Source organism: Vanessa tameamea, chromosome 13 (genome assembly GCF_037043105.1).
Source record: "Vanessa tameamea isolate UH-Manoa-2023 chromosome 13, ilVanTame1 primary haplotype, whole genome shotgun sequence".
Classification (NCBI taxonomy): domain Eukaryota; kingdom Metazoa; phylum Arthropoda; class Insecta; order Lepidoptera; family Nymphalidae; genus Vanessa; species Vanessa tameamea.
This window is the reverse complement of record NC_087321.1, coordinates 10,419,229-10,432,670: the sequence shown is the minus strand read 5'-3', so window position 1 is coordinate 10,432,670 and position 13,442 is coordinate 10,419,229. Positions and strand designations below refer to the sequence as shown.

The 13,442-nt window shown below is 31.8% G+C and overlaps 1 protein-coding gene across 5 annotated transcripts in view; it reads right to left on the bottom strand.

Moving 5' to 3' along the window:
• Positions 1–13,442, bottom strand: part of LOC113396502 (calmodulin-A-like) — a 224,856-nt gene that overhangs the window by 68,853 nt on the left and 142,561 nt on the right. For 3 of the 5 annotated variants that reach the window (XM_026634463.2, XM_064216765.1, XM_026634464.2), the window contains exon 2: positions 2,241–2,510. The exons of the other annotated variants lie outside the window; for them this stretch is intronic. In XM_026634463.2, coding sequence (XP_026490248.1) covers positions 2,241–2,330 — 90 coding nt within the window. In that variant the 5' untranslated portion in view covers positions 2,331–2,510. The remainder of the gene's footprint in view (positions 1–2,240; positions 2,511–13,442) is intronic. 5 annotated transcript variants of the gene reach the window in all.

The following is a 13,442-nucleotide window of genomic DNA, read 5'->3' as shown; positions in this document are numbered from 1 at the left end:
TTTCCTTCTATATACGATTAATAAACATTTGAATTACCCTTTGTTCTTGGAGGCTAATAATTAATTTACATAAAGTGACATTCAAAACTTCATAACAGAGACATCATAATCGCTAGCTTCACATTTCGTAAATAACATGTGAGCTGGTAACTCATTAAGCGTACCTCGTTAGCCTCGTAACGATCTTCGTGTTACCAAGATCGGCGGAAAATCTCTGGATGCCATCACACTGATACCGACTGGTAACAGCAAAGTTCGGAAGCTTGAAAATCTATACGTAATACATTTTTATTGGTCGTTCGATTTTGGAAAATGTATGTCGTAAAATATGCTTGTAGATAAGAAACTATAAAATATAAGACCAATAAACTCTTGATTCAACCAACGAACTATTTTCATTGGTCGAATTAAGAGTTTTTTTTTTTTATCGAATTCTCTTGGTCTAGTCAATTTCTTCCTGCTTTGTTTGAAGAATTAATTTTATTATTTGCTACGAACGACTCTTGATTGTTTTGTATATTATCCTGTCCCTTACTTATAATATAAGATATAAAGATAAGATAAGATATCACACTGAAACAATTTCAATAAAAATAAATATATAAAATATCATTTTTCCAGAAAAAAGTATAAACTGTATGTTGTAATTAAACTTCACACTTAATTAGAACTAATAAATGTTTTATTAATTTCGTAAAAAAGACATACATATATCTCGCTTTCCTTTCCCTGTCTTGCTTTCAATAATGTACATACATTTTCTACTTTCAAACCAGTTGAGAACCAGTTTTTTTTTTTTTTTGTAAAGTGAGCTAAAAAAAAACATGTTACAAATTACTTCGCGGTGTGAAAAATTCCCGTTAACTTTGACTTGACGTGCCCTAATGAGAAATTTCCGAACGAACTGAACTAATGAACCGTTCTAAATTATGCTTTATTGCCATGACAATAGTATTTATTTTAGCACTGATTCTGACTCGAACTTTTTGTGTATTGATTTTAAAAAGCAGCTTAATTTACGAGGCGATTTATTTATTACAATGAGGAATATAAAATACGTACAAAGTGGAAACAATTATGCAATTTATAAATATAAATTATAGCATCATTAGCTACCAAATAAAACATCTTAATAAATATTTCGCAGAACAAAGACACGTTCAAAGCAATTTTATTTTTCTTTGCTATATTGTTTTTACTTCTTTTTTAATTCCTATACTGACATGTAAAATATTTAATTATGTTTTGAGTTAAATATTTAAATATCACGATTATTACACCTTATTCAGTCAGTCATTGTAATAAAACTTTTAGGCGCAGTCTGTTAAGTACAGAATATTATTAGGAGCTCCGCCATTGTTCTACGATTACAATCATAAATGTATTATTATTTTTAAATAAAGTTAGTTAAAATTAAGAGCATTAAATATATTTTATATTTAACTGATACTAAGCCCTTTTATTTTGTAATTATTATCAATAGCAAGTTTATTATCTGATCTGTTACGCTGTAACACGCAATACATTTGCCTATTTCAAAAATAAATAATAAAGGAATAAAAATGCGACCTGTCAGCTGTCAGTCAAAATACAAATGTAAATGGCGAAATATAAAAATAAATTACTAATAAAGGAGCAATGTCGTGTATAATATTTTTCTAATGAGTAATAATCATGAAAACTCAATAAAACTTTATCTTGATTCATAAAAATAAACCGACCGTTGCGTGTGCACTGGAATAAAAGAATTACATTTTGTAACTAAGTAGGCATTAATTAATATAAATATGTAAATATTTGTAATTTTTGATTCCTTAATATATTGTTTCGAGTATTTATTTATTTTTTAAACAACACCAACGAAAAAACTAAATATACGAGTACTAAGAAAAATAATCAGCCTACTTTATCCTTACTAAAGCTATAGTTTTGACATTCTTATTTAAAGTTGAATATTATGACGAATGTAATACTAGCTCTCTCTGTCTCTTGCTATAGTGACAAAAAATTAAAAAAGAAATCTTAAATATTACAAACGTATATGACATTAAAATATATAGTATATTTATCTATGTCTTATAGTAGTTCTTGGTTACCTAGATAGCATTGGCGTACCCAGGGTATTGTTATTGGGGGTTTGAGGAGTTGTGATCATATATGCTAGACAGAAAACATATCCGTATACTTAAACATTATTATAAATGTATCATTATCAGTGGAAAAATATGTAAGGATAATACCTTGCTTCTATTTCTTGGATCTCTAAAATCTTCCTTGGAAGCCTTCCTCCTCTTATCCTTAAGGATCATACGCGCCGCTGCAAAAGCCATCTTGAAACCTTTAATTCACTTGAAGACACTTAACACGAACACTTTGATTGTAGATTTATTTCGATCACAGTCAAGATTTTTTAAATTTTATTTTTCACTTAATAGTTAGTAAAAATTATTGCCTTCGTTCGTTGTTTTTTTTTTGTTGTAAAAATTGTTATTCGTTTTTTATTTTATAATCTGTAAAGTAGTTTTATGAAGGTGGTTCGACGTGAGTAAATTAAATTAAAAAGTTAAATATAATGTTGCCATTTATCATTCATACAGTAATTCTCCTTGACTATTTTATATACAATATTCAACTTCTTTTAATATGCTTTTATATATTTTGTACTTGGCCTTTTAGTAAGCGACTTTTAATATACCCATTATTACAGTAAATAGTTTCTTATGTCACAAAAAAAGGATTAATGAATTCGCCTCTTATCCAACATATCTTGAATTGAAATTTTAAAATGTTATTTTTTTTATTTATCCGACCTAGAGTTCTAATCCAAGATATAGAGATACGCAGCCTTATAATTTAGCTAGCTAACGAGGTAATCAAACCTACTTAGGATTGCTAAATATTTGTAAATTTTATTCAGTCATAATATTAAGACAAAAATAGGCTAGCAATTTATATCGAACGCTCTAAAACATTTAAATAAATATTACTTTTAAGCCTTCATTTGCATATCACCAAGAGACCATTAAATAAAGATATCCGAGTTCTCAGTCACAAATAAAAAATCTTATCGAAGTCTCCATATTTTAAGAGGATATGAAAACAGAGGTAAAATATCAAACCTACAAGCAATAATACACCTGAAACATAATCACATAAGGAATATAATCGTAAATCACCTTTGGTCTTACGATGAAATTGTTTCAAGCAACCGTAGTTTGATATATGCTTCAAAAAATTGGTAACTTTATCTACCACACACATTTAGTATTGGTGAATACACCGTGTGCCAGATTTCTATACAACAGATTCAGGTTTTCTCACGTATTTCTCATCACCGCCAAGCAACGAGATGAATTATAAAAATATAAAAAGCGTATGAAAATTCTGTTGTTCTTGCTTGAGTTTTAACCCACAATCTACGGGTGAGACAAGTTTTCTAACCACTCCGAGAGCTGTATTCATCATTACTCAGAAAATGTAGGTTGAACTGTACAAATAAATTCGAAATAATAATTAGCTCGAATAAAAATAAATCGGTCGGTGGACGGGCAAATGGGCAACCTTGTATAAAGTGGTCAATACTTTTTAAATATGTTTAACATCGCCTTTACGTATCGCCTGTAATCAAATCAGCTCACTCATAACTTCAAACCGGTACCCAATTATACTAAGTATCGCTGTTTGGCGCTAGAATACCTGATGAGTATACAGTACCTACCCAGACGAGCTTGCACAAAGCCCTACCACGAAATATAATATGTTCCATATGCCTATATCAAGAAGCCAAAAACTTGAAGAATTGCATAGATTGTACCTTTACGTATATTTGGTCTATTCGGGTTTGAAGCAAAACAATTCTACTCTGTGTCTCAATGTAAGAGCCTATGCCAATTGAATAGGCATTGTGACATAGCATTGCATCCAGAATTAATAATTCAATTATTTGTGGTGTATTTTGAAATCACGAAAATATTGGAATGCGTTCTATACAAAAAAATTATTATAATTTTTTTTTTGGTTGTCTATGCAAAAAGAATTCATGTAAATTATAATGAGAAATTAAAAAAAAATACTTGCAAAAATTATATCAAATCGAATACAGAAAAAAACACCGTATATCCTAATTAAGGAATTTCAATATTTTTTTTAATTTAAAACAGATATACACAAACAACATATGTACATTTATAAAAAAAACTCAGCTTCATCAAACTTATACGGAATTACTACTAACTAATAAAACTTATACACACAGCTTAAGAAATAAACACAAAATACATCTTTATAATCCTAGAACTAAATACGGTTGTAGAAGCGTTCTGTATAACGGGGTAAAATTATATAATAGTTTGCCGAATAGTACAAAAGCGTGTACAAGTATAATTAATTTAAAAAAAAACTAAAAAATTTTATAAGCGAAAATATATGTTAATAAAATTAGTAAATATCATTCACATATTTAAAACACGAATTTAATGTTGTCGAAATTGAAATTTTTTCATTCTTTTTTAATTTTTTCTTTTCTTTTTTGGATCAATGTGAATACTGCCACAGATTCTATCTCTAAAACAAACTTTATTTTAAAGTTATACGTATTGCTCATTGTAAAGTGAACTGTAAGGTTCTTTATGAGTAATAAAGTTCTTTAACCTGAATAAAACTCAGGATGGAAATTTAGTCTGGAATTAGCATACAGTATAAAATATAAGTATAATTTATGTGTTCAAAATAAGATGAACAAATCGTAAACCAGACCTTCCCAGATACTATATCATTATCCCTAGGCATTGAAACCAAAAGAAGGCTAAGCAATTCTTTACACCGACGTTATATCAACAAAGAATCATATATATTGTGTCCCCTTTTTACTCTGGCTCAATAACCTATCAAACCGGAGTACTGCACAGAGTATTGATTCTGCAGATGTCCGATAACGGCTGAAATGGAGGTAATTTCACAGATGTTAGAGTACTCAAGCAGTACAGTAGTAGAGTGCAAGCGACCAGGTTGCATTGTTTGCCACAAAACCACCAGTGATTGATATATTAGTCGTCGATTATGAATAATTATTAACTTAGATGATTTTGTTGTATCTGTGGGGTGTGAACGCCGTGACGTAACGAGTCACGTGATCGGAATCGTTTGAAGGGACAACTGTCACATTTTGAATTCTTTGGAGAGCGATTAGTGGGAAGCTGAACTTAATTATAGAGAGCGATACAGTTCGGGCCATCCAAACGGGACCGTTGCCGCGTCGGTTCACGCAACTCGGCAGGTTTTAATATACCTACTTTATAATTTGTGATTGCTGATTACTATTTATATGGTATTTCTTGTCTAATTAACATTAAAAAAAAAACAATAAATAAATTTAAAATGTATTTATATTTGTTATAATTTTTTCGTTACCTAAAAATTAAAAAATCAAGATTGTAAACAACAATAAACAAATCATTAGAAGAATCGTCGATATACATAGATTGCTTTAAAATATTGACATACGCGTCGATTTCATACAAGCACTCAAAACCTCAATTAAGAACGTAAACACTCTGAAACTTTGACGTTTAGAGGAAACGAGTGAGACTGTCAGCTTTCTCGTTTCAATTACCTTCAAACTTTACTAATGGAAGCGGAGGCTCTGTGACATATAACAAGACCGCGAACGTTAATAAGGTTCTGCTTTGAGAGAAACTTGTAACAAAATTATCTAAATTTTACGAAATAGTCAAACATTTTACATGAGATACCGAAGACATTATGAAACAGAACAAAGGCAACTCCTACCCTGTTATTGAGAAAGGTCTTTTCGATTGTTAAATTTCAGATTTAAAAAAAGAAAATCGTTGGATAACAATTCGCCTTTATAATTCAAATCTTTATTCCTATAGTCGTACGTATATAGTTCAAATCTTTATAATATGTTTTAAATATTCTGTGCATGTAGCTGAACTCATCCTAAACGATTGCTATGAAAATGTTTGGAGTGACTCTTATTTTTTTTTAAATACTCAACTTCATACTTGCACGTCGCGCCTTGTGTAGCTTGATTGTAAATTAATTATTCAATTTATAATTATATTAATTATTTGAACATATTTTCTGTATAGGTCGCCGCGCTATTGGACTAGTCAAGTCTAAATGCCACCTAACTTATGAGGATGTTTGCCGAGGGGTTTTTTTGTTCCTTACGAATCCAGTGTCTACGGATTTCGGAGGGCGCATACCAACACGTGCTCTTCTCCGCATTAATAAATTTAAAACATGGGTACTGCGTATCAATCAATAGGCTTGCTAAGATCTCAAGCAGTAGTAAAAATTATATTCCTAAAGCTGAAGAAACGAGTGTTAAAACAGCCTTTCAACCTTTTAAAGCCGAAAAATAAAACAAATTGACACCCTCAAGCGCTCTCACGTCGAGTTCCTCCTACTTTACGAGAGGAAGCATACAAAGTCGGGAGTCGAGAGCTCTCAGTCACATCAGCCTGGGGTTATAATTACATTGCCAAGGGATAATAAACTGTGCACAATGGGCTCAAGATAAAATTTCGTTCGCGATCAGATTCAGAATGAGTTAAGCAAAATTAGAGGCTGAACGTTAATATTTTTTCATTCTTTTTATTGTGGTTTCTTGTAGTACTCTCCTCTTTATATTTGTGGTGTTTTAATAAAAAGTTTAGTCTTGAAACTGATTTTTTAAATTGAATTTCTTATTCACATTAAGTAAGTTTTCTTTTTTATTTTAAATTTTCAGGGTTTTGTTTTATTATAAGCAAAGCTATGAATGAATGATGAATAATTCACAATGATTTTACTGAGAGGTAAGGCTTTAACGCCAAACAGAAATACTCAGTACTATCGGGTTCAAAGGTGATTGAGCCAGTGTAACTACAGGAACACGGGACATGACATACTTTTGTACAAGGTCGGTGTCATAAGGAATGTTTTTTTTTGCGGTGCCATGTTTGTCGATGGGCGATAGTGACCACTTATGCGTGTCACTGGTGACTACATGCCTATTTTATATTAAAGAAATATATATATAATGATTTTTTATGGTATTATTTGGCGAACGAGCAAATGAGCCACCTGATGGTAAGTGCTTACTACCCATAGACAATGGCGCTGTAAGTTATTTTAACCATTCCTTATATCGGCAACGCGCCACCAACCTTGGGAAAAAAGATGTTATGTTTCTTGTGCCTGTAGTTATACCGACTCACTCACCCTTCAAACCGGAACACAACAATACTGAGGACTACTGTGTGGCGGTAGAATATTTGATGAGTGGGTGGTACCTACCCAGACGGGCTTGCACAAAGCCCTATCACCAAGAAAATATATTGATATTGAATGTATCCTAGCAGTTAACCGTTAGATCTAACATAAAAGTATCCTTATTTAATTTAGAAGTTATACTCTAACTAAATAACAAATGTTTAAGTTCTTTATTTTTATTTTTGTATTATTATTATTATTACTTTATGGCATAACAATAAGTAACAAGAAAGAAGAATTCAGTGACAGGAGTTTTATTGTATTTAAAACATCCATCTAACACTTAACAGAGAATAGTTTCAATAAAACTCGTCCTTGAAAAGTAATTAGTTTATTATTTAACTAACGTAACGTATCTGTATTCATAGTCATAGAACATCATTTCCTTTTTAATTAACAAAACCATTTTTTTTTACAGAAACCATACATGGAGACACTTCGAAGTTATATAAGTATTTTTAAACCTACATAGGTTAGTATTAGTACACTACTAAGCATACGAACAGTGCACTCATAATTGAACAGCATGTTGCAGGGTGGGTCGATTTTAATGACAATTGACAGGAGTTTGTTATGCAATAATGTACAATCTAATATTATATAGTTTAGGTATTGTACTTAAATTAAATTTATTATAATTTGCTAAGTTATTCATCCTATAGTGGGGAAACTAAGGTAAATTGATCTGCCTACTCTTTTATCGGTTCCATAAAAAACATTTTTTACTTCAATTATGTTATATGTGTCCCGTGCGCAGCCAGGATGGATAGCTAGTTATATGTCAACCTATCTCATGTACTGGATCAACTGAAGCTGTAGTTAGCGCAGACATGGGTGCAATTACATAATTAACAAAATTATAATGACGTATTTAGAAAAAAATTTAAATCCACAACAGCGTGATTTTTAAGAAATTTTCTGCCTTGCATAACCACTCTGTGGAACCAGCTTTCGCCGGCGGTTTTTCCGAACCGATACGACATAGGAACCTTCAAGAAAAGAGCGTACTCCTTCCTGAAAGGCCGGCAACGCACCTGCAAGCACCCTGGTGTTGCAGATGTCCATGGGCGGTGGTAATCACTTTCCATCAGGTGAGCCTCCTGCTCGATTGCCACCTCTAACATAAAAAAAAAAAAAATTGACTTCAAAAAGAGGTTTATTTACCTCCTTGTTTAAATTCGACGTTATTTTCTATGAAAATAAAAACGATAGTTTCATATAAATTTTGTCAAGATCTTTTGATACATGATAATTTTTGAAGGTTTCTTCATTTTTATTTTTTGTTTCATAAATCCAGGTAGGAAATGGGCCACCCTTCACATCCCTTACACCGTCAAAGCGCCACCTTGAAAACTAAGATTTTATGTCCCTTGTGCCTACTTACTAATACTGATGTTATTCCAACCGATAACATCCTTCAAAACTTTTCACGTAGGTATGTAATCATTGTTTAAATAGCTTATTTTTGTTCAAAAGGTTATTTAATAGTTATTTTCCAATGCATTTCTAAGATCCTATACAAATAGGGTCGTCACTGCAGAATCAGTATATGTACATAGTCTTGTAAAGGACGAATTTAATTAACTATTTTGCTATATAACATTGTGACTTTAGGTATTAGCTGCCCCTTTTATTACAAGGAACTTACATTTAAAACAAACTTTATTGTAGCAATTAAAAAGTTTAAATTGTTGCGTTCCGTATAATGCTGTCCGCAGAAATTTAGAACCGGCCGAAGTTTGTTCTAGCTTTTGTTTCATCGATTTTTTTTCGTACAACTTTCGACTCTGTTACAAACACTTCAACTTTAATTGTCTATTATTTACAAAAATATTCAAGCAATTATTTTTTTTCAAAATGTGTTTCTTTTTTTAAATAAATTTATTTGTAATCGAAAGTCAATTAAATCAATTTCAATTCAATTCAATTATTAAATAGTTATTTAGGTCCTATATAAAAAACCGCCGTTATGTTTTCAGAATAAAATTAAAAAAAAAAAATGAAATTGTAATGTTTAAATAAAAAAAAAATTAAAGATACTGAATTTTATTTACATTGGCAAATTAATATAATTTTAAATAAGGTACAAATCAAATCTCATTTCAAAACTAACATTATAGGTTTGTTTAGTTTTTTTTCTAGTGCATCGGCCATCTTTGAAAATTTGGTATATCCGTATAGTATTACTGCTGAGGTACACTACATGCAATCAGATGGTTGCAGAAAACTAATCTTATCGACTTCTTCAGTCATGAGTCCAGCTTAATTATGGCGTATTTTGGTAGTATACGGGTATTTATTTTGCAAAAAAGAATAATACTAAGTACATATTCCTCTAAGTTAGGACCTGTGGTACCAATACGATTCTCGTTTTATTTTTGCAAGAAGCCCAGCGAACAAATTCGCTTATGTTAAATACTCACCACCGAAATATGCTCATACGGTATAAAGTTTAATACATCACGCCATCAACGACAAGATATGTCCCTTAGGCGTGTTATATTCATTCGCTTATCCTTCAAACTGTAATAAGTATTGATGTTTGGTAGTATTATATCGACCAAGACGGGGGAAATCCCCAGCACTATTTATTAGTATTATAAATTATACTATTGTATAATTTATAATACTATTGTATAATTTATGATTTAAATCTGTTTCTGAAGTGTTCTAGACAGTATATTTCGGTTTTCGATTACAATAAAAATGCTTTCACAGATTCAATATATCATTTATTTATACATATGTGCGCTACTAAATGTCGAAATGATTTCTGAAACGACTAGACCGACCGTTCTTTTGATGACAAAAAAAGCGCATCGCAAGAACCATTTCAGATTTTGACTTTGAGTAAACTTAAGATGCATCCAAGTGCTAAAACGTGTTCGAGAGAAAAGCAAGAGGAATTGTTGATTTAGTCGTTAACAGTACAATAGGCTTGTCTACAAAGGAGGTCGACTTTAAGAATACATTTTTAGTTTTAAATTGATTTCAATAAACTTAAATCTTAACCGGATATTGTTGAGATAACTAAGTTTTCGTGTGCTTAATTTAAATAAATATGTACTTTTTTATGTAATACGAAGGCGGGCCGGAAAATGGGCCACCTGATGTTAAGTGGGCTCACAGACATTCGCGCTGATAGAAATATTGATCATTCCTTACATCGCCAATGCACCATCAACCTCGGGACCTAAGATGTCCTTTGTGCCTGTAGTTACACTGGCTCAAACCCTTCAACCCGGAACAAAACAATACCTAGTATTGATGCTTTGCGGCAGAATACCTAATGGTACCTACCCAGACGGACTTGTACAAAGCCTTACCATCAAGTAATATATTTTAAGAAATTAATTTCCTGGCTATATAAAATATAAGCTTTGCCAGTTCCTCGTTTCCAGTCATATTTAACATATTGGACAACATCACATACATTACTCTTATTCCAATGTAAGTAGCTAAAGCACTTGTGTTATGGAGAATCAGAAGTAACGACAGTACCACAAACACCCAGACCCAAGACAACATAGAAAACTAATGAACTTTGTCTACATCGACTCGGCCGGGAAGCGAGCCCGCGACCTCGGAGTGGCGTACCCATGTAAACCGGTGTACACACTACTCGATCATGGAAGTCGTCGAAAGGTCTGCTTTTATAAAGACAAATGAATATTATAATTGTATTAAATAATCTACGTATTTATATGATAGTTATGATATTACAAATATCATAACTATAATATAAATACGTAGTATATATTACTATTCTTAAAGTTTTCATAAAGTGAATTCCAAAAAGTTATCCAATTAGGCGCACATGTCACGTGACGCCTTGTCAAACTAAGGTCGAAATTTATTATAATTCTCGCGTAACAAATGAGACTGGAGTTAAGAAGTTGAATTATATTTTATTAGAAAAATATCGTTTAAAAACAAAATTATTAAACATAGCTGAAACGTAAATATTTTGTAACGTATATATATTTGACTGAACGATATATTATAACTAATATTTACATAAGAAAATATAAGAAGTTTTATTCCTAACAATTATTTTAAAAAATCATTGACATAAAATGTTTCATTTTAAATAAAATTTACCCAAATAACCTACTTAAGTTATAAAGTTCCATAAAAATAAAATACTATTTATATACAGGTTAACTTTTTTTTATGTAATAGGAATAGGGCACATGTGCCACCTGATGGTAAGTGGTCACCACCGACCATAAGTTTTATCCATATTCAAACTAATTAATAGACACTAATGTAACTCTTAGCATATACACTGCATATTATTGGGCAAAGAGTTTTTCTCTTAGGAGAAGATTAGAGCTAATCTCACTGTCTCAGTGCGGGATTCGTGGGCGAGTAATATAATGTAACAGAATAGAACATATTCTATGCCCTATAACTGTATAAACATAAGATACTGGATTCAAGATATTTCTCTTCATAAAAATATAGTTTTATCTCTCAGCTTTACCATTGAAATATTATAAAGAATTTCATTATCAAACTTACTTGGTAGGCTTTGTTCAAGCCTATCTGGGTAGGTACCACCCACTCAGATAAAGTATTAGACATTCTACCATCGAACTGTAAAATCGAGTCGTAAAATTTTGTATAATGTTGTGTTCCAATTTGAAGGGAGAGTTTAACTTCACAAGGGATATAACATCTCAACTTCAAAGGTCGCTGGCGCATTGGCGGTGTAATGATATAAAATATAAATAATAATAAAATGGGCGGTAGTTACCACTTACCGTAAGAGCCGAGATGGCCCAGTGGTTAGAACGCGTGCATCTTAACCGATGATTTCGGGTTCAAACCCAGGCAGGCTCCACTGAATTTTCATGTGCTTAATTTGTGTTTATAATTCATCTCGTGCTCGGCGGTGAAGGAAAACATCGTGAGGAAACCTGCATGTGTCTAATTTCAACGAAATTCTGCCACATGTGTATTCCACCAACCCACATTGGAGCAGCGTGGTGGAATATGCTCCATACCTTCTCCTCAACGGGAGAGGAGGCCTTAGCCCAGCAGTGGGAAATTTACAGGCTGATTATGTTTATGTTTATGCTAACCACTTACCGACAAGTGGCACTTTAGCTGGCCCAACTAAGTATATTATAAACAAAAAATCCTAGAAACCGACAAAAACGTTCGTTACTTCTGATTTCCATAACACAAGTCCTTTTGCTACTTACATTGGGATCAGAGTAATGTATGTGATGTTGTCCAATATTTATATTTATTATTTAAAAACTCATTCAGTGGATAATAATTAAAAATCTTTGTAATAGGTTTCTTTCCGTTACCCATAGCGACGAAATTATTTTCTCTATTTAGTGGGGAAGAGTCTCAAAATGACGGCTAACCTTTTTAATAGGTTCTACTTAACTTTTCAAAGAACAAAGTTAATTTAATTTGTCCAGAATAATTATATAATAATTAAGGTAAAATTGGTAACTGAAGCCAGAGTCAGTACTGTATGAAGTTGAGACGATTAACATATTTCCGTGTAGCTTGTACTTGTTTGTAGGGCTTTGTGCAAACCCGTCTGGATAGATACCATCCACTTCCAACTTCAAGACTCTGGACTGTCGATGAAAAATTATCAACAGAAAAACCCAATAAATTTGTCGGCCTGACTCGGTTTGAATCCAGGACCCCGGTATCTGCAGCCTCAAATCTGGCCACAACGAGGCAGTTACAATTATCGTATATTTTTATCAACACGACTTCGACAATAACCCGATAACATGAACTATGCATAAACATGTGAGTAGATATCGTAGCAAAATGCGAAGCGAATACAAGTTCTGTACGCATTTCATTTATTAAATTGCAGAGCTAATAAATAAACATATAGTCCGCGTTATCTAATAAGGTAAAAGCAGGCAGACTAAGGAGTTGTTTTTGTGCTATTTCAACATAATTTGATCACGATCTACATAATATTTATGTGTACATTTTTATATACACTAAAACAATTTGAAGGAAAATTCATGAATGTAAAGTTTAATTTTCGAAATATTTGGAATCTGTTTTATATTTAATAATCAAAGATGTTGTTCGTATTAAAATGGCAACGATATTCTCCACTTATGGACTTGTGCTATTTATTTCTTTCATTGTTATTGACACGTAATGAAATAACT